General features: G+C 68.3%; 2 protein-coding genes across 3 annotated transcripts; one reads left to right on the plus strand and one right to left on the minus strand.

Annotated features, from left to right (window-relative positions):
* Window positions 1–8,506: 8,506 nt before the first annotated feature.
* JAGN1 (jagunal homolog 1) lies at window positions 8,507–10,461 on the minus strand. 2 transcript variants are annotated; one of them, XM_075005629.1, is made up of 2 exons: window positions 10,224–10,461; window positions 8,507–9,389 (listed from the first exon to the last, which is right to left on the minus strand). In XM_075005629.1, the coding sequence occupies exons 1-2, from the start codon at window positions 10,310–10,312 to the stop codon at window positions 8,894–8,896; spliced, it is 585 nt and encodes a 194-aa protein (XP_074861730.1). In that variant the 5' UTR covers window positions 10,313–10,461; the 3' UTR covers window positions 8,507–8,893. The 2 variants fall into 2 exon arrangements, with proteins under 2 accessions (XP_074861730.1, XP_074861732.1); XM_075005631.1 differs by having other exon boundaries at window positions 8,507–9,356; window positions 10,224–10,438.
* Window positions 10,462–10,495: 34 nt separating this feature from the next.
* On the plus strand, window positions 10,496–16,631 carry RPUSD3 (RNA pseudouridine synthase D3). The gene is made up of 9 exons (XM_075005626.1): window positions 10,496–10,625; window positions 11,431–11,576; window positions 13,395–13,439; window positions 13,532–13,628; window positions 13,737–13,844; window positions 14,509–14,593; window positions 14,699–14,825; window positions 14,996–15,135; window positions 15,716–16,631. The coding sequence occupies exons 1-9, from the start codon at window positions 10,564–10,566 to the stop codon at window positions 15,896–15,898; spliced, it is 993 nt and encodes a 330-aa protein (XP_074861727.1). The 5' UTR covers window positions 10,496–10,563; the 3' UTR covers window positions 15,899–16,631.
* Window positions 16,632–18,044: the final 1,413 nt, after the last annotated feature.

Raw genomic sequence — 18,044 nt, forward strand, 5'->3', positions numbered from 1 at the left:
GACCCCCACCCACTGAGCCTGCACCCGCCCCCCCAGTACACCCCTGCTGAGCCTGCTCCTGCCCCCTGGTACCCCCACCTGCTGAGCCTGCACCCCCCCCAGTACCCCCCCGCTGAGCCTGCACCCGCCCCCCAAGTACACCCCTGCTGAGCCTGCACCCGCCGCCCGGGACCCCCACCTGCTGAGCCTGCACCCGCCCCCCCCAGTACCCCCCCGCTGAGCCTGCACCCGCCCCCCCCAGTACACCCCTGCTGAGCCTGCACCCGCCGCCCGGGACCCCCACCTGCTGAGCCTGCTCCTGCCCCCTGGTACCCCCACCTGCTGAGCCTGCACCCGCCCCCCCCAGTACCCCCCCGCTGAGCCTGCACCCGCCCCCCCAGTACACCCCTGCTGAGCCTGCACCCGCCCCCCCCAGTACCCCCCCGCTGAGCCTGCACCCGCCCCCCCAGTACACCCCTGCTGAGCCTGCACCCGCCGCCCGGGACCCCCACCTGCTGAGCCTGCACCCGCCCCCCAGGACCCCCCCCAAGCCTGCACCTGCCCCCCAGTACCCCCACCCGCTGAGCCTGCACCCGCCCCCCCCATACACCTCTGCTGAGCCTGCACCCACCCCCCCGGTACCCCCCGCTGAGCCTGCTCCTGCCCCCTGGTACCCTCACCTGCTGAGCCTGCACCCCCCCAGTAACCCCTGCTGAGCCTGCACCCGCCCCCCAGGACCCCCCCCAAGCCTGCACCTGCCCCCCAGTACCCCCACCCGCTGAGCCTGCACCCGCCCCCCCCATACACCTCTGCTGAGCCTGCACCCGCCCCCCCCCGGTTCCCACCCACTGAGCCTGCACCCGCCCCCCCCATACACCTCTGCTGAGCCTGCACCCGCCCCCCAGTACCCCCCGCTGAGCCTGCACCCGCCCCCCCATACACCTCTGCTGAGGCTGCACCCCCCCAGTACCCCCCCGCTGAGCCTGCACCTGCCCCCCAGTACCCCCCCGCGGAGCCTGCACCCGCTGCCCTCCACCGCCCCGCACCCTAGCCTGCTGCCATCCCCAAGCGCCCCACTAGAAGGGTGGCGCGGCTGCACCGACTGGATGGGAACCGCCCAGGAGTGTCAGGGGCCACCCAGCGCGTTTCTATGGGACACGGGGAAGAAGAGGCAGCTGGCACCGCCCCGCAGGCAGCGGCTGGAGTTCCCTTGGCCGGGCAGCGTGGCGAGCCGGGAGGAAGACGGGAGTAACTGAGCAGTGCCGGTCCCAGCTGCCCCCCGCTGGCACCAGCAGCAGCGCGGACTCTTACCCCTGGCTCTGCAGGCCTGCGGGCGAAGCACAAGGAGACACATCAGCGCAGGAGGCTTTGGCCAACAGGTGACAGCGCACCCCCGGGTGATCTGCAGCCCCAGTTCCACCCCCTTCCCCCCGGGACACTCCCCGGCCCCCTGCACTCCCCTTCCCCCCCCCCGGGGTGCTCCACGGCCCCCTGCACCTCCCCTTCCCCCCCGGGGCGCTCCCCGGCGCCCTGCACCTCCCCCTTCCCCCCCCTGGGGAGCTCCCCAGCCCCCTGCACCTCCCCCTTCCCCCCCCGGGGGAGCTCCCCGGCCCCCTGCACCTCCCTTTCCCCTCGGGGCGCTCCCCGGCCCCAGCCCCTGCACCTCCCCCACCCCTGGGGTGCTCTCCAGCCCCCTGCACCTCTAGCTCTCTGCCTGCATCCCCAGCAGTGCCACTGCCCCCTGCTCACAGGCCCATCTCAGGCGCTGGGGTACCAGCTGCCTCCCTTGCTGGGCACATGCACATGAGCTGCCCAAGAGATGGCTGCCCCACTCTACGGCCTGCCTGTCGGGGCGCCATGGGCTGAGAAGGAAGCAGGCTGAGGGGAGTCAGGAAGCCAGAGGCCAGGCCTGGCATGTCACCTGTGGAACTCCTGGCCACAGGGAGTTGTGAAGGCCAAGGGCACCTGCAGGCTCAGCTAAGGGCTGGATTTGTGTAGGAGGGGCCCTCAGTGGCGAGGAGCTGGGACAGCCGGGGAGGGGTGCTTGGCCTCTGGGCAACGGGGTTTCCTGCTCTGCCTGTGCCCTCTGGGGCACTGGCGCCCATCAACCAACAGGACACAGAGCTGGCAGGGCCGGGAGCCAGCCTGCCTGCGTGGATGCCCTGCTCAACCCACAGGCACCTATAAACAGCCCCCATCCCTGCAGCAGGGACCACCGCCAGGCCCCCAGCACTGCTGTGCCCCCGCTGCCTGGCTCTGGGCTGGGGGGCAGCCGGCCCACACCGCTGGGAGCCCTGTGTCCTCCAGTCAGTCCCGCACCCCAGCCCAGCAGCCACCGGGCTGGGCCAGAGCCGGCCCCACAGCTCAGCTCCGCAGGCCCACGTGCCCTGCGCACCACGAGGCCCGGGGGCGGGGCTTTGCGCACAGGCCCCGCCCCCAGCACAATCGCTCAGCTCCCAGTGGCTGGAAGCTCGCCCACGTGAGCTGCCGGGCGCGGCCTGTGGCAGGCGACACGCGACGCCCCAGGAGCTCGCAGGGCCCATGCGCCGACCGCCCGGCCCGCCCCGGGGGCCACCTCGCCAACGCCCCCCAGGCAGTGCGTCCTCCGCCGGGTCACCCCCGGGCCGCTCTGACGTCCCGCTCGCCCGGCCCGAGCTGGGGCCAGGCCCTGCTGCCCGCGCCGGGGGCTCTGTCGGGTCATCGCTGAGCGGGCGCCGGCCCCCCACCCCCCGGCCCGGCCCGGCCCGGCCCGGCCCTTACGAAGTTGGCGGTGAGGCGGAGGCGGAGGCGGGGCCGCGGCAGGGCGGCCGGCGGCGGCGGCGGCAGCAGCACCAGCAGCAGGAGCAGGAGGGCGCGGGGGGCGCGCCCCATCGGGGGTCAGCGCGGCTGGCGCATGGCGGCGCGGGGCGCACACCACACCACACGGCCCGGCCCGGCCCCGAGCGCAGCGCAGCGCCGAGCCGCCTCCGCGGCTCCGCCCGCCCGGCTCCGCCGCATTCCTGCCCGCCCCGCCCCGCCAGGCTTGACCTGGTTTCCCTCCGGCTTCCTGGCAGCCTGCGGCGCTGCACACAAACCGCAGCGCGCGCGCTGCAGCCGCCTGGCGCCAGCCACTCCAGGGCACCCCCAGCGCTGGAGCCTCCTAGGGGACAGAGGTGCGCCGGTGGGCAAACAGCCTAGTCCCCCCCGCATCGCAGGGAGGCCGGGACGATGGGGGCCGAGTCCGTGGTAGGAACCCCGTGCCTCAGTTTCCCCTCTGCTGCATCGTGGGGCTGCAGAAGTGTGTGCTGTGGGGCGCGTCATTCCGAGTCCCCTGGGCCCTGGTCCCCTTCTCAGCGGAGCCTGCTGGAGACAAAGGGGAGCCACACGCCTGGCACCCAGAGGGCCAGGCCTCCCCACCCCCCTTCCCCAGTGGAAGAACAGAACAAGACAGAGCTTTGGGCTCCAGCCGCCCAGGCTGGGCTCTGCCGGACCCATCACTTGCTGGCCTCCCTGTGCTGGCGCCAGGCGAGTAACAGCCCTGTCTGGGCCCGTGCTGGCTGTGACCCCACAGGCGCTGGACGGGGACATGGTGAATGGAGTAGGCGGCCGGGGTGGGGGCCCAGAGAGTAGCCCTGCCTTGTCACGCTCCTGTTCCCCTTTCAGAGCCATGGGACCAGGCTGAAGGGAGAGCGAGACCCCTGGGGTCTGGCCCACTGCTGGGGCCACAGCCCTGCTCCCATGGCTCTGCAAGGGGCACTGTGATGTGGTGGGGGTGATTTGTAAATTAGGTGACCGGGGTCCCTGCTGGGGCTAACCTGGGCAACCAGGCCTGGTCATCTGTAACCTGGGCAACCGGGTGACGCCTCTCCCAGAGCCAGACAAGAGCCCAGCTGGGTTTGGAAAATGGAAAGCAGATGTAGTGAGAGCATTTGGAGCCTGGGGAGGGACAACGTCAGGCCAAGCCCCAGCCAGGGGCTCCAGGCCTGGAGTCCCCTCAGGGGGATCTCGTCCCCCCAACATGGGTGGGTCAAAGCCCTAATGGCGTGTGTGCTGCTGAGTTCATATCACACTGCATCTCTGTCACCTAATAAACCTTCTGCCCCCCCCCCCCCCCCCCGAGGGAGTCGCTTCTGGACTGGGTGCAGAGCCTGGGGGCCCCTGAACCCTCTTACAGCTGGTGTCAGAAGCGGGATCTACCGCCCCTGTGGATGGAACATGCGCTAGTAAGTGACTGGGGGGCAGGTAGAAGAAAGGCAGCTGGCGAGGTCCAGGTGTGCTGAAGGACAGTGAGGGGTAGTCTCCAGAGCTGGAGGGGCCTATGGCCTAACCCCCTGGGGGGAGAGACCCACAAGGAGGCTAGCGTGCTGAGGGGGCTTCCACGAACAGCAGCAATGGTGTATTATCAGCTCCTTAATACAGACGTCGTCCGGTTGTACACAGGGAGAGGCTCTCTGGTGACAAATGCACCAGAGCCCAGCCCATTGCCCACTTGGAGGAGAATGATCGCTCCTTGGAGCTGGGGCTGGATAACCTAAGCTGCCAGGTAACACCCCTGTCCCCACACAGAGAGTGGGGTGGAGCCTGGCAGGGTTTGAATTAGATCAGTGGTTCCCAAAGTTTTTGGCATCATGCCCCCTTTTGATTTCTGAGAAACCCTCATGCACCCCACCTCTTACCATCATCCAACCCCCTTAACAACAAATTCAATTCATAATTTGAACACAAAAATGACATATAGAAATGTTATTTCAAATTAAAAATAAGCACACACAGTTTTTCTTGGTCCCTTGTGGGTGCCTGGTGCAGCCCCAGCTGGCCTGGTGCCAGCCACCAGAGCTGCCGGCGCAAGCCACCCACCTGAGATCTGCACTGCCAGAGCCACCTGTCCGGACCAGCCACCTGCCCACCAGCCACCCAAGCCCCACAGTTGGGGCCACTGCCTGCCCCCCAGCCCAAGCCACCTCATGCTGCCAGGACCAGCCCCCCCATGTGCCAGCCTGAGCCCTGCGAGCCAGCCGCCTGAGCCCCTGCACTCCTACAAAGCCAGGCACCACTATCCCCTGCTCTTACCCCAGGCTCCCCTGCCTCCTGCTTCAACCCACATTGTCACCTTTGCAAGAGGCAGCAACCTCCATATGGGTCTTCACCGGTTGCTTGGTTCTTATAGGGGCTGTGCTGGGTCATCTCCGTAAAAGGGCGGGGCTGAGAGCCAGCAGCAAAGGGTGGCTTGTTCTTTGGCTGGGGAGAACAATGGGGGGGGCTGGGTTGCCTCACCCCTCCCCCCCCGTTTGGGAAAGCATGAAGTAGAAGCAGGCGTCAGCGTGGCAGGCAGTTAGCCTGGACTGGAGGAGAGGACAAAGAGGGGAACGAAGGGCCTGGCTTGGGGGACTCCCCTTGGGCCTCCCCTCCCCAGGATGGATTATAATGACTTTCTGGCTGCTGTACTGACACCTCTGTGCTGAGCTGCGTCTCTGTTGACTAATAAACTTCATGTTCTACCTGCTGAGTGAGTCCCTCCTACCTATGGACGGGTGTAGGGCCTGCAGCACCCTGAACCGTGTTACACCAAAACAAGCTGCTACCAGCCTGGGCTGGTCCCTTCAGCTACATGAGCTGAGCTGAGCGGTGAAACTGTTGAACCAGGCTCACCATCACGACGTCTACCACAGCAGATTGCTGTAATTGTACTGGCACAGGGAGAACTTGGTGCTGGCCGTGTGCAGGCACTGGGAGGGGCAGGGGGATGATCCCTTGGTAGATTTGCTCACAAGGACTGGAGCCGGCTCCTTGCTGGAGTCTGTTCCCCTCAGACCAGCTGACCCCTGCCTAGCAGACGGAGATCGAGGAGGTGCTGCATTCACACCAACAGCTGTTCTCGGACAGACCCGGACGCACTGACCTGGCTGTCCACCGAATAGAGACAGGCACCCACGCCCCTATCAAGTGTGTGCCATTCAGAGCCACAGGGAAGACGGCTCAGGACATAGAGCGGGAGGTCCAAGACATTCTGGCTCTGGGGGTGATTCAGCCATCCTTGGCCCCTGGGCCTCTCCTGTGGTGTTGGTCCCTAAAAAAGATGGGTCTGTCTGGTTTTGTGTGGACTATCGCAAGCTCAACACCATCACTGTGTCAACCTATCCCATGCCCAGGCCTGACAACCTCCTGGACAAACTCAGGAGCACCCACTACCTCACCACCATAGACCTCACCACGGGGTACTGGCAAGTGCCATTAGACCAAGATGCCCGGCTCAAGTCGGCTTTCATCACCCCTGTGGGGCTCTACGAGTTCCTGGTCCTGCCCTTCGGCCTCAAGGGGGCACCCGCTACCTTCCAGCGTCTGCTGCACCAGCTACTGAAAGGGATGTTGAGCTTTGCCCTGGCTTACATGGACGACATTTGCATCTTCAGCCAGACATGGGAGGACCATGTGTCCCAGGTCAAGCAGGTGCTGGACCGACTCCAGAAGGCTGGTCTGACTATCAAGGCAGGGAAGTGCAAGGTGGGAATGGCTGAGGTGACCTACCTGGGCCACAAGGTGGGCAGCGGCTGCTTAAAGCCAGAGCCAGCTAAAGTGGAGGCTGTCAGAGATTGGCCAACACCCCAGACTAAGAAGCAGGTCCAGGCCTTCATTGGGATGGCGGGGTACTACCGGAGGTTTGTGCCCCACTTTAGCTCCATCGCAGCCCCCCTCGTGGAGCTGTGTAAGAAGGGAAAGCCTCACAAGGTGGTCTGGACAGAGCAGTGCCAAGAGGCCCTCTGTGCGCTGAAGGAGGCTCTGGTCAGGGTCCCAGTGCTGGCAAATCCAGACTTCAACAAACCCCTCCTGGTGTTCACCGATGCCTCAGACGTGGAGCTGGGGGCGGTGCTAATGCAGGTGAATGACAAAGGGGAGAAACACCCCATCATGTACCTGAGTAAGAAGCTGCTGCCCCGGGAGCAGAACTACGCAGCCATAGAGAAGGAATGTCTGGCCATGGTGTGGGCGCTGGGGAAGCTGCAGCCGTACCTGTTTGGATGGCGTTTCACCGTGTACACCGATCACTCACCCCTGCCCTGGCTGCATCACATGAAAGGGGCCAACGCCAAGCTCCTGCGGTGGAGTCTGCTCCTGCAGGACTACGACGTGGAGGTGGTCCACGTCAAGGGGAACAACACCACCATAGCCGATGCCCTGTCACGCAGGGAGGGCCCCGAACTTCCCCAGGTCACTGGCTAAGTGACCCCGCTCAGTTCGGTCTGGAAGGGGGGAGAGATGTGATGGAGTGGGGGGAGGGCATGTGTGAGTCAGGCTGGATGTCTGAGGCTAGCAGCAGCTCCCAGTGGCTAAGGATGACCCTGGGGCTACAACTGGCAGGTAACACCTCTGCCCTGAATAAAGAGGAGGGAGGAGCTGAGCTGGGGGCAGCAGTTAGGAAGGTGGGGAAAGAGGAGCTGGAAGGCAGCCAGCCGGAGGAGGGGGAAGCTACACCCCAGAGGGGCACCCCTCGGGGTCTTCTCCCCAGGACAGGTTGGAAGGACTGTCTCTGGCTGCTGTACTGTCGCTTCTGTAAAAAACTGAACATCTGTTGCCTAATAAACCTGCTGTTGTACCTGCTGAGTGAGAGTCTCTCCTGCCAGCGGACGGGGTGCGGTGCAGGGGGACCCCTCAACCCCATCACACTGCCCCCTCCGATTCAAACCCAGCTTGGTGTGATGGAGTGGGGGGAGTGCAAATGCGAGACTCAGGCTGGATGTGAGAGACAAGCAGAACAGCTCCCAGTGGCTAAGGATGACCCTGGGGCTACAACTGGCAGGTAACACCTCTGCCCTGAACAAAGAGGAGGGAGGAGCTAAGCAGGGTTTTTTTTTGAATCAGGGGTGGCAGTTAGAGGCTCGGGGAAGAGGGAGCTGGAAGGCAGCCAGCCGGAGGAGGGGGAAAGCTACACCCCAGAGGGGCACCCCTCGGGGTCTTCTCCCCAGGACGGGTTGGAAGGACTGTCTCTGGCTGCTGTACTGTCGCTTCTGTGAGAAACTGGGCATCTGTTGCCTAATAAACCTCCTGTTGTACCTGCTGAGTGAGTGTCACTCCTGCCAGCGGACGGGATGCAGTGCAGGGGAACCCCTGAACCCCATCACACAGGCGCAGGCAGCCAAGGATGAGGCTCCCATGCGCTTTACTTCTCCCAATATACCAGTATGAGGCTAGTTTGGCGCAGTGCCCAGGACTCCAGCCAGGCCTGTGAAGATGAAGATGCCTATGCCCAACAGTCATGTCCTACAGCCACTCTCCAGGCCAAAGCCCAGAGGTGGGAGCAGGAGTCACCTGCGGTCATGGGCAGCTTTCACGAGGGGCAGGCGGGTCCCCTCTCCAAAGGCCACAGACAGGAGCTAGGAGAACATGCACAGGCCTGGATCCGAAGGGGCGAGGCACGAAGAGCCCCAGGGTTCTTTTCTGGGAACTGCACGCAGGGCCGACGGGGGCAGCAAAGGGACACAAATCAACCCAGGGCAGGCAGCTGTCTCGCCCCTGCCCTGAGCCCGTAAAAGAGAGGGCCGGCAGCTGCACGCTGAGCAGGGCTGCTCTTTATTCCATCCTTTCTGGACACTCCTCGTGGGAGGAGCGAGCTGTACCTGTGCTGGGGCCAGGCAGAGCAGCCCAGCTTCCCTGCTCCACAGCCTCTCCTGCAGCAAGCAGCGCTGGGAGGTGCCTGGGCCACGGCCACTGGCTCTCTGGGGCTGCTCATTGCAAGGCAGAGGCAGGAAAATCACCCAGCTGAGGCTGAGCCACCGCAGGGACAGGGAGGCCCGGAGCTGCCCCACTGAGCAAAGGCACCGTGTGCACCACCACCGCGGTGCTGGTCCCAGTCTGCAGGGAGCTTTCAGCGTCTGCCAGCAGAGCCTGCGGAACACGGGGACCCCTGGCTGCCCCTTCCCTCCATGCCCCCCCGCCGACTTCACTTCTTCTTCTTCTCCTGTGTGCTGGTGAACCAGGAGTCCAGAAGCTTCTTACTGTAGTAGAGCTGCCAAGCGTGCACCTGCACGGCCACCCCCACCACCAGGTACATGACGGAGACGGCCGAGAAGCCGAAGATGAAGCGGTAGGCCTTGCCGTGGCGGTAGAGCTGCTGTGCCGCAGGGAACATCTCCATGCTGCCGTAGATGAGGGGCGCCACCGAGAACAGGCCGGTGCCGATCATGGACAGGACCAGGTAGCTGATGTTGTTGCGAGGAAAGGACATGAGGCCGAAGAGAGAAGGGATGATGCTGAGCAGATAGGGGTACTCCCACTGGTAGGGCATGGCCACCTGGTCATGGGGCAGCAACTTCAGGTGGCCCACACTCATCTGGGCCACAAGCAGCAGCCAGATGGCCACCTGCACGTAGATCAGCTTCTTGATCTCGCTCTTCAGGGCCACGCTGCCGAGAGCAAAAGCAAGGCCCCGGCTAGCGCTGCCAGAAGAACACAGCAACGCCCAGGCGGGGTCAGGCCGAAGGGCTGCGCGGCCCGGAGTCCCGCCTGCTCACGCTGGCTGTGCCCGCAGCAAGTAACCACGAAGCGACCCGGGGCCCATCCCCTACCGCGGGGAGGGGCGAGCGAGAGCCTCCCAGCGCAGCCCGGCTCACGACCCCCGGACCCTGCCCTGCGCCCCCCCGTGCGGGGCCTCGGACCCCCGGGGCCCCGCCCTGCGTCCCCCCCCCCGTCCAGTGCCTCGAACCCCCGGGGCCCCGCCCTGCGCCCCCCCCGTCCAGTGCCTCGGACCCCCGGGGCCCCGCCCTGCGCCCCCACCCGTCCAGTGCCTCGGACCCCCGGGGCCCCGCCCTGCGCCCCCCCCGTCCAGTGCCTCGGACCCCCGGGGCCCCGCCCTGCGCCCCCGCCCGTCCAGTGCCTCGGACCCCCGGGGCCCCGCCCTGCGCCCCCGCCCGTCCAGTGCCTCGGACCCCCGGGGCCCGGCCCTGCGCCCCCGCCCGTCCAGTGCCTCGGACCCCCGGGGCCCGGCCCTGCGCCCCCGCCCGTCCAGTGCCTCGGACCCCCGGGGCCCCGCCCTGCGTCCCCCCCCCCGTCCAGTGCCTCGGACCCCCGGGGCCCCGCCCTGCGTCCCCCCCCCCGTCCAGTGCCTCGGACCCCCGGGGCCCCGCCCTGCGCCCCCCCCCCCGTCCAGTGCCTCGGACCCCCGGGGCCCCGCCCTGCGCCCCCCCCCCCGTCCAGTGCCTCGGACCCCCCGGGCCCCGCCCCGTCCAGTGCCTCGGACCCCCGGTCCCGGCCCGGCCCGCGCACGGCCGCACCTCATGCGGAAGTGGGACGCCACCCGCTCGCGGTGCCGGAAGTCGCTGCCGTCGGTGCCCGCGGGCCGGGGGCCGGTGCGGGAGGCCATGGCCCGAGCGCCGCCGCCCTGAGACCGCCCCGCCGCACGGGGGACGCGCTGCCCCGCTGGGTGCGCAGGGCCGCTCTGCCCGCCCCACGGCAGCTCTATGACCGCCTCGCGCCGGGCTTGTCTGTGCGCGGGAGGCCCCGCTCTATGGCCCTCCGCCTGGCGGGGAAGGGGCGGGGGGCGAGCTCGGGGGCGTGGCCATCTGGGACTCCGCCTCCCGTGGGCGGGGCGACCCTGGCACGCGCGGTGCGTTCATGGCGGCGGTTCCCGAGCTCCCGCGGCTGCTCGTCCGCGCGGCGGGGAAACCCCGGGCCTGGTGCGCGGGGGGGCGGGGCGGGGAGGTGTGTGGGGAGGGGTTGGGACGGGCGGGGCGGGGCGGGGCGGGGCAGGGAAGGGGGCGGGGCGGGGAAGGGGGGCTGGGGAGGTGTCTGGGGAGGGGGCAGGGAAGGGGTCGGGGTGGGGAAGGGGGGCTGGGGAGGTGTGTGGGGGAGGGGGCAGGGGAGGTGTGTGGGGAGGGGTTGGGACGGTAGGGCAGGGAAGGGGTCGGGGTGGGGAAGGGGGGCTGGGGAGGTGTCTGGGGAGGGGGCAGGGAAGGGGTCGGGGTGGGGAAGGGGGGCTGGGGAGGTGTCTGGGGAGGGGGCAGGGAAGGGGTCGGGGTGGGGAAGGGGGGCTGGGGAGGTGTGTGGGGGAGGGGGCAGGGGAGGTGTGTGGGGAGGGGTTGGGACGGTAGGGCAGGGAAGGGGTCGGGGTGGGGAAGGGGGGCTGGGGAGGTGGCTGGGGAGGGGGCAGGGAAGGGGTCGGGGTGGGGAAGGGGGGCTGGGGAGGTGTCTGGGGAGGGGTTGGGACGGGCGGGGAAGTGGGGCTGGGGAGGTGTGTGGGGGAGGTGTCTGGGGAGGGGTTGGGACGGTGGGGTGGGGAAGGGGGGCTGAGGAGGTGTGTGGGGGAGGTGTCTGGGGAGGGGTTGGGACGGTGGGGCAGGGAAGGGGTCGGGGTGGGGAAGGGGGGCTGAGGAGGTGTGGGGGAGAGGCAGGGGAGGTGTCTGGGGAGGGGTTGGGACGGGCGGGGGAGGGGTTGGTTGGGTGTTTGGCTGCGTGCTCCCAGCTCCCCTCTCCTTCTCCCAGGTACCAGCTGCCCCTGAGGCCGGGGGGCCCGAGAAGGCAGGCGGCCGATGGCCAGGCCAGAGGCAGCCCCCTGAGCAGAGCCGGCGGGGGGTGGTGCCGGCAGGAGGTGCTGGGGTTGCTGGAGGCAGCGGTTGTGCACCGGGAAGGTACTGGTGCGGGAGGAGGCCACGGCCCAGCCAGACCCGGCTGGCTCCGCGCGGGCGGCGTCCCGGGGCGGCCATGCGGCGGTCCAGTTTTGCACACCGGGTCTGTGTGGGGCTGGTTCCTCCCGGCTGGGCCTGTGCGTGGTGGGGGCGCAGAAGCCGGGGCAGAGCTGGCGGTGGCTCCGTGCTGCGGCTGGCTGCCCAGGCCCTGGCTCCCCGCAGCCTGGGGCACCGCAGCGCTTGGCTCCAGGCTCCCTGCCACTCACTTCCTGGCTCCTGCAAGTAGCAGGGAGACGAGAACCAGATGCCAGCTGGGCCTTTGCACTTCTGGCTCCCCTGTGGTTGTGCGAGCTGGGGAACAGACCTGGCTCTGGGCTTCCCACTGCTCAGGGGCGCCGGGCACCAGCAGGTTGCCGAACCCCAGAAGCATTCAGAGGGGCAGCTGGGAGCAGCGGGGTGTGGGGTTCAGCAGGGCCTGGCAGAGGGTGGCTGGGGCGTGCTGTGGGTAGCAGGAGTGCGAGAGGACCTGGCGGGAATGTGTGGCATTGTGCCAGCAATTGTTGATGTTCATTTATTCCAAGAAACGCACATGTTGAAATCGTGCAAGGTGGGGGCTGTACTGCAAGGCAACAGCTGAGACTGCCAGGGTGGGAGGGTCAGGCCAGGATTTGGGCTGTGGGAGCATAGGGCGGCATGGCTGGGTGTTCGCTGGCTCCTTGGACACGGCGTGTGGGACGGGCAGCGTGGTGGGCGCTGGGTGGGTGCTTGGACACGGCGTGCGGGATGGGCAGCGTGGTGGGCGCTGGGTGGGTGTTTGGACACGGCGTGCGGGATGGGCAGCGTGGTGGGCGCTGGGTGCTTGGACACGGCGTGCGGGATGGGCAGCGTGGTGGGCGCTGGGTGGGTGCTTGGACACGGCGTGCGGGATGGGCAGCGTGGTGGGCGCTGGGTGGGTGTTTGGACACGGCGTGCGGGATGGGCAGCGTGGTGGGAGCTGGGTGGGTGCTTGGACACGGCGTGCGGGACGGGCAGCGTGGCGGGCGCTGGATGCTTGGACACGGCGTGCGGGACGGGCAGCGTGGCGGGCGCTGGGTGGGTGCTTGGACACGGCGTGCGGGACGGGCAGCGTGGCGGGCGCTGGATGCTTGGACACGGCATGCGGGACGGGCAGCGTGGCGGGCGCTGGGTGGGTGCTTGGACACGGCGTGCGGGACGGGCAGCGTGGCGGGCGCTGGGTGGGTGCTTGGACACGGCGTGCGGGACGGGCAGCGTGGCGGGCGCTGGGTGGGTGCTTGGACACGGCGTGCGGGACGGGCAGCGTGGGGGGCGCTGGGTGGGTGCTTGGACACGGCGTGCGGGACGGGCAGCGTGGCGGGCGCTGGGTGGGTGCTTGGACACGGCGTGCGGGACGGGCAGCGTGGCGGGCGCTGGGTGCTTGGACACGGCGTGCGGGGCGGGCGCTGGCTGGGCGCTGGGTGGGTGCTTGGACACGGCGTGCGGGACGGGCAGCGTGGCGGGCGCTGGGTGCTTGGACACGGCGTGCGGGACGGGCAGCGTGGCGGGCGCTGGGTGGGTGCTTGGACACGGCGTGCGGGACGGGCAGCGTGGCGGGCGCTGGATGCTTGGACACGGCGTGCGGGACGGGCAGCGTGGCGGGCGCTGGGTGCTTGGACACGGCGTGCGGGACGGGCAGCGTGGCGGGCGCTGGGTGCTTGGACACGGCGTGCGGGGCGGGCGCTGGCTGGGCGCTCTGGCAGCGGGTGCGGCGCCCTGGGTCGGAGCTGCTTTAGGACAGGGGTTCTTTCTTTCTCTCCGGTTCAGGGCCGCTGGTGGCCGTCAGCAAGCCCCCCGGCCTGGCCGTGGCAGGTGAGTGCTCGGGCGTGGGCCGGTGGGGGGTGGTGGGGGGTTGGGTGCCGCACCAGCTCTCCGTGCTCATGTGTCCGCTCTGCCCCTCACAGGCCGCGCAGGGCAGCCCAGTCTGGTGTCGCTTCTGCCTGCTCTGAGTCGGCGTCTGGGCCTCCCTCCCGAGCTCCACGTGGTGCAGGCCCCAGGGAAGTGCGTGAGTGGGCGGGGGCCTGGCACCTGGCTGCGGGGAGGTGTGCGGGGGGGCTGGGGGGCAGGGCGCTGCTCTGGGGCTCAGGCTGGTCTGCTCACTTCCCCAAGGGACAGCTCTGGCCTTGTGCTGCTCTCCAGCTGTGCCGGCACCACGCAGCAGCTACACGCCTTCTTCCGGCAGCTCCGGAGAGCAGGGCGCTCTCCCGCCACTTACCAGTGAGCCAGCCCCCGCCCCCGCTGCCCCGGGCCCCTGCCCCGCCCCCGCCCCCGCCCCCGCCCCCGCTTACTGCTGAGCCGATCTGGGCCCCGCCCCCACTTACTGCTGAGCCGATCTGGGCCCCGCCCCCGTTTACTGCTGAGCCCATCTGGGCCCCGCCCCCACTTACTGCTAAGCCGAACCGGGCCCGCCCCTGCCCCCGCTTACCGGCGAGCCGAACCGAGCCGGGCCCCGCCCCCGCCCCCACTTACTGCTGAGCCGAGCCGGGCCCCGCCCCCGCCCCCGCCCCCACTTACTGCCGAGCCGAGCCCCACCCCCGCCCCCACTTACTGCTAAGCCGAACCGGGCCCGCCCCTGCCCCCGCTTACCGGCGAGCCGAACCGAGCCGGCCCCTGCCCCTGCCCCTGCCCCTGCCCCCACCCGTGCTTACCAATGAGTGAGGCCCTGCCCTCCACATGGCACCATCCAGCAGTGTCCCTTCCCCCACCCCCGTTGCAAGGGGAGCGTCCCTCTCCCTGTGCTGCGGGGGCAGCCGGGGGTGGCACAGACTGGACTGTTCTGCAGCCCCCGGGGCTCTGCCGCACGGCCCATGTCCTGTTTTCTGCCGCTCCCCGCCTGGGAGCCCCGAGAATAGCCCAGCCTTGTCACTCTCCTGCTCCCCAGCGCCATCACTGCCGGCGTCCCGGCCGCCGCCGCGGGGGAGATCTGCACGGGACTGAGGCTGGAGCAGGCTGGGGACCGGCAGCTGGTAAGGAGAGGGTCGGGGTGGGGCGCTGGGCCCTCTCCTCACATATCTGGAGAGGAAGCTTAAGCATCTCAGGGGGCCTGAGCTCCAGCTCTGCTCTGGCTGCAGGCGGTGCCCGTGGTTGCTCCATCGCGACGCAGCTTGGAGAGGAGAGAGGTGAAGCAGACCCTGACCCGCTACAAGGTGCTGGCTGCAGCTCCCGGCTGCGCCCTGGTGCAGCTGCAGCCCCTGACAGGTGGGAGATGGCCCCGGGGGTCTGCCCCATGCTCCACTCTTCCTGCCTGGCAGAGCCCCAGCTGGGGGGTCACCTGCTGCCCTTGGGGGGTGGGGCTGAGGGGGCATTTGCTCCCTGGGGAAAGGGTGGGGGCGAGGCGGCCATGCTAACCCAGCCTGTGCTCACCACAGCCTTTCCCAGCCAGCTGCTGGTGCATCTGACGCTGCTGTTGTGTCCTGTGCTGGGTGACCATGTGTACTCTGGCCGCGTCGGCACCGTCCTGGGAGAGCCCTTCCTGCTGCCTCTGGGGAGCGCTCCGCCCCGCACCCAGGTACCAGGTTCTGCTGCTTCTGCGCTGGGGTGCCCCCGGAGAGGCCACTCACTGCTGAGCCCTGCATGCACAGCCGGCAAACAGCTGGCCCCACTCAGCCCAGCGCACGGGGCACTTTCTCTGGGCTGGGGCTGGGGTGAGTGAAGGGAGGCTTTGCCGGACTGGCCGAGACCCAGAGGTCGTCTGGCCCACTGTCCAAAGCAGAAGACAGAGTGCCCCTGCACTAGCAGCGCTGACTGCCCAAGGGCTGGGCTTCAGCGCCAGGCATGGCACAGCATCTGGCAGCCGGCATCCCTGCGTTAGGAGCGGGGAGTGGCCGACGTCTCCCTGCTCCCGACCCACTTGCCTCAGCCCGTGGCACAGCTCTTCCGTCCCTGTCAGCCTCTGGTCCCTCTGGCCCTGCACTGTGGTGTGAGATGCACTCTGTCCTGCTGGACTGCCAGCTGGAACGCTGAGCCTTGACTCTGCTCGCTGCCTGTGAGGCCTGGGCCGCTGCTGGCAGGGGAGTCCCTCACCCTGCTGCCTGTGTTGCGCGAGAGGGGTCTCAAGGGCTCCAGACCCCCCGTTTCTCTCTCGGTAGGTCCTGGGTGAGTCGCTCCTCCGCAGGCTGCACCTCACTCAGCAGCAGCTGCATCGTCTGCCACTGCATCTCCACCTGCACCAGCTGCTGCTGCCGAGAGCTGTTGCCACTGCTGCACCTCCGCCCTTCTTCCTCCAGACGCTCCGGCTGCTGGGACTCCCAGGGGGCCAGAGTGCGCTGTGACAGGGCACAGTCCGGTGTCTCTCTGGCCTGGACCTGCCCTGGCCCAGAAGGCCGCTAACCCAGAGATGAGCCTGGTGGGAGGGCATTTCCCAACGCCGACGGAGCAGAACTGGGCTGCTGACTGTCGAGCTATGCAAACCTAGAGACCCTGCTCAGTCCCCGCCAGCCTTCCTCACTCGCTTCCCCCCCCCCGCTCACTTCTGCCAGGCTGGCAAGAATGGCTGTGGGCTTGGGGAAGGAATTTGGGGGCCAGGGAGCCCAGTATGGGAGAGTGTCACACCCTGGGAGGGAGTTTGGGTGTGGGAGGGGTCCGGCCCTGGGAGGGAGTTTGGAGGGGGAGGGGTCAGGCCCTGGAGGCCTGTGGGTGCCAGGTGTGTGATGGGGTGGGGGGGCGGGGTGTGATTCAGGCTGGATGTGAGAGACAAGCAGAGCAGCTCCCAGCAGCTAAGGATGACCCTGGGGCTATAACCTAGGCTGGCAGGTAACACCTCAGCCCTGAACATGGAGCAGGGAGGAGCTGAGCTGGTTTGAAGTGGGGCGGGGGCAGTTAGAGGCTAGGGGAAGAGGAGCTGGAAGGCAGCCAGCCTGGCGAGGGGGGAAGCTACACCCCAGAGGGGCACCCCTCGGGCTCCTCTCCCCAGGACGGGTTGGAATGACTGTCTCTGCCGGCTGCACTGACACGTTGGTGAGAAACTGGGCCTCTGTTGCCTAATAAACCTCTTGTTGTACCTGCTGAGTGAGAGTCACTCCTGCCAGTGGACGGGGGGCAGTGCAGGGGGACCCCTGAACCCTGTCACGGGGGAGAGGGGTCGGGCCCTGGGAGGGCATGTGGGTGCGGGGGGGGAGGGTTCTCAGCAGGAGTTTGGGTGCAGGGGGGAGGGGTTGGGCCCTGGGAGGGCATTTGGTGCTGGGGGTGGGAGGGTTCTGGACAGGAGTTTGGGTGCAGGGGTAGGGGTCGGGCCCTGGGAGGGCGTTTGGTGCTGGGGGGGAGGGTTCTGGACGGGAGTTTGGGTGCAGGGGGAGGGGTCGGGCCCTGGGAGGGCGTTTGGGTGCTGGGGGGGAGGGTTCCGGATGGCAGTTTGGGGGTAGGGGTCGGGCCCTGGGAGGGCGTTTGGGTGCTGGGGGGGAGGGTTCCGGATGGCAGTTTGGGGGTAGGGGTCGGGCCCTGGGAGGGCGTTTGGGTGCTGGGGGGGAGGGTTCCGGATGGCAGTTTGGGGGTAGGGGTCGGGCCCTGGGAGGGCGTTTGGGTGCTGGGGGGGAGGGTTCTGGATGGGAGTTTGGGTGCAGGGGGAGGGGTCATCAGGCCCTGGGAGGGTGTTTGGGTGCTGGGGGGAGGGTTCTGGACGGGAGTTTGGGTGCAGGGGGAGGGGTCGGGCCCTGGGAGGGCGTTTGGGTGCTGGGGGGGAGGGTTCCGGATGGCAGTTTGGGGGTAGGGGTCGGGCCCTGGGAGGGCGTTTGGGTGCTGGGGGGAGGGTTCCGGATGGCAGTTTGCGGGGAGGGGTCGTCAGGCCCTGGGAGGGCGTTTGGGTGCTGGGGTGGAGGGTTCTGGACGGGAGTTTGGGTGCAGGGGGAGGGGTCAGGCCCTGGGAAGGCGTTTGGGTGCTGGGGGTGGGAGGGTTCTGGATGGGAGTTTGGGTGCAGGGGGGGAGGGTTCCGGATGGCAGTTTGGGGGTAGGGGTCGGGCCCTGGGAGGGCGTTTGGGTGCTGGGGGGGAGGGTTCTGGACGGGAGTTTGGGTGCAGGGGGAGGGGTCATCAGGCCCTGGGAGGGCGTTTGGGTGCTGGGGGGGAGGGTTCTAGACGGGAGTTTGGGTGCAGGGGGAGGGGTCATCAGGCCCTGGGAGGGCGTTTGGGTGCTGGGGGGGAGGGTTCTGGACGGGAGTTTGGGTGCAGGGGGAGGGGTCATCAGGCCCTGGGAGGGCGTTTGGGTGCTGGGGGGGAGGGTTCTGGACGGGAGTTTGGGTGCAGGGGGAGGGGTCGGGCCCTGGGAGGGCGTTTGGGTGCTGGGGGGGAGGGTTCTGGACGGGAGTTTGGGTGCAGGGGGAGGGGTCGGGCCCTGGGAGGGCGTTTGGGTGCTGGGGGGGAGGGTTCTGGGCAGGAGTTTGATGAAAGCTCTTTAATTCCGGCAGCCTCCCGGCCTGTGCCGGA

The sequence above is a fragment of the Carettochelys insculpta genome, chromosome 11 (genome assembly GCF_033958435.1).
Source record: "Carettochelys insculpta isolate YL-2023 chromosome 11, ASM3395843v1, whole genome shotgun sequence".
Classification (NCBI taxonomy): Eukaryota; Metazoa; Chordata; order Testudines; family Carettochelyidae; genus Carettochelys; species Carettochelys insculpta.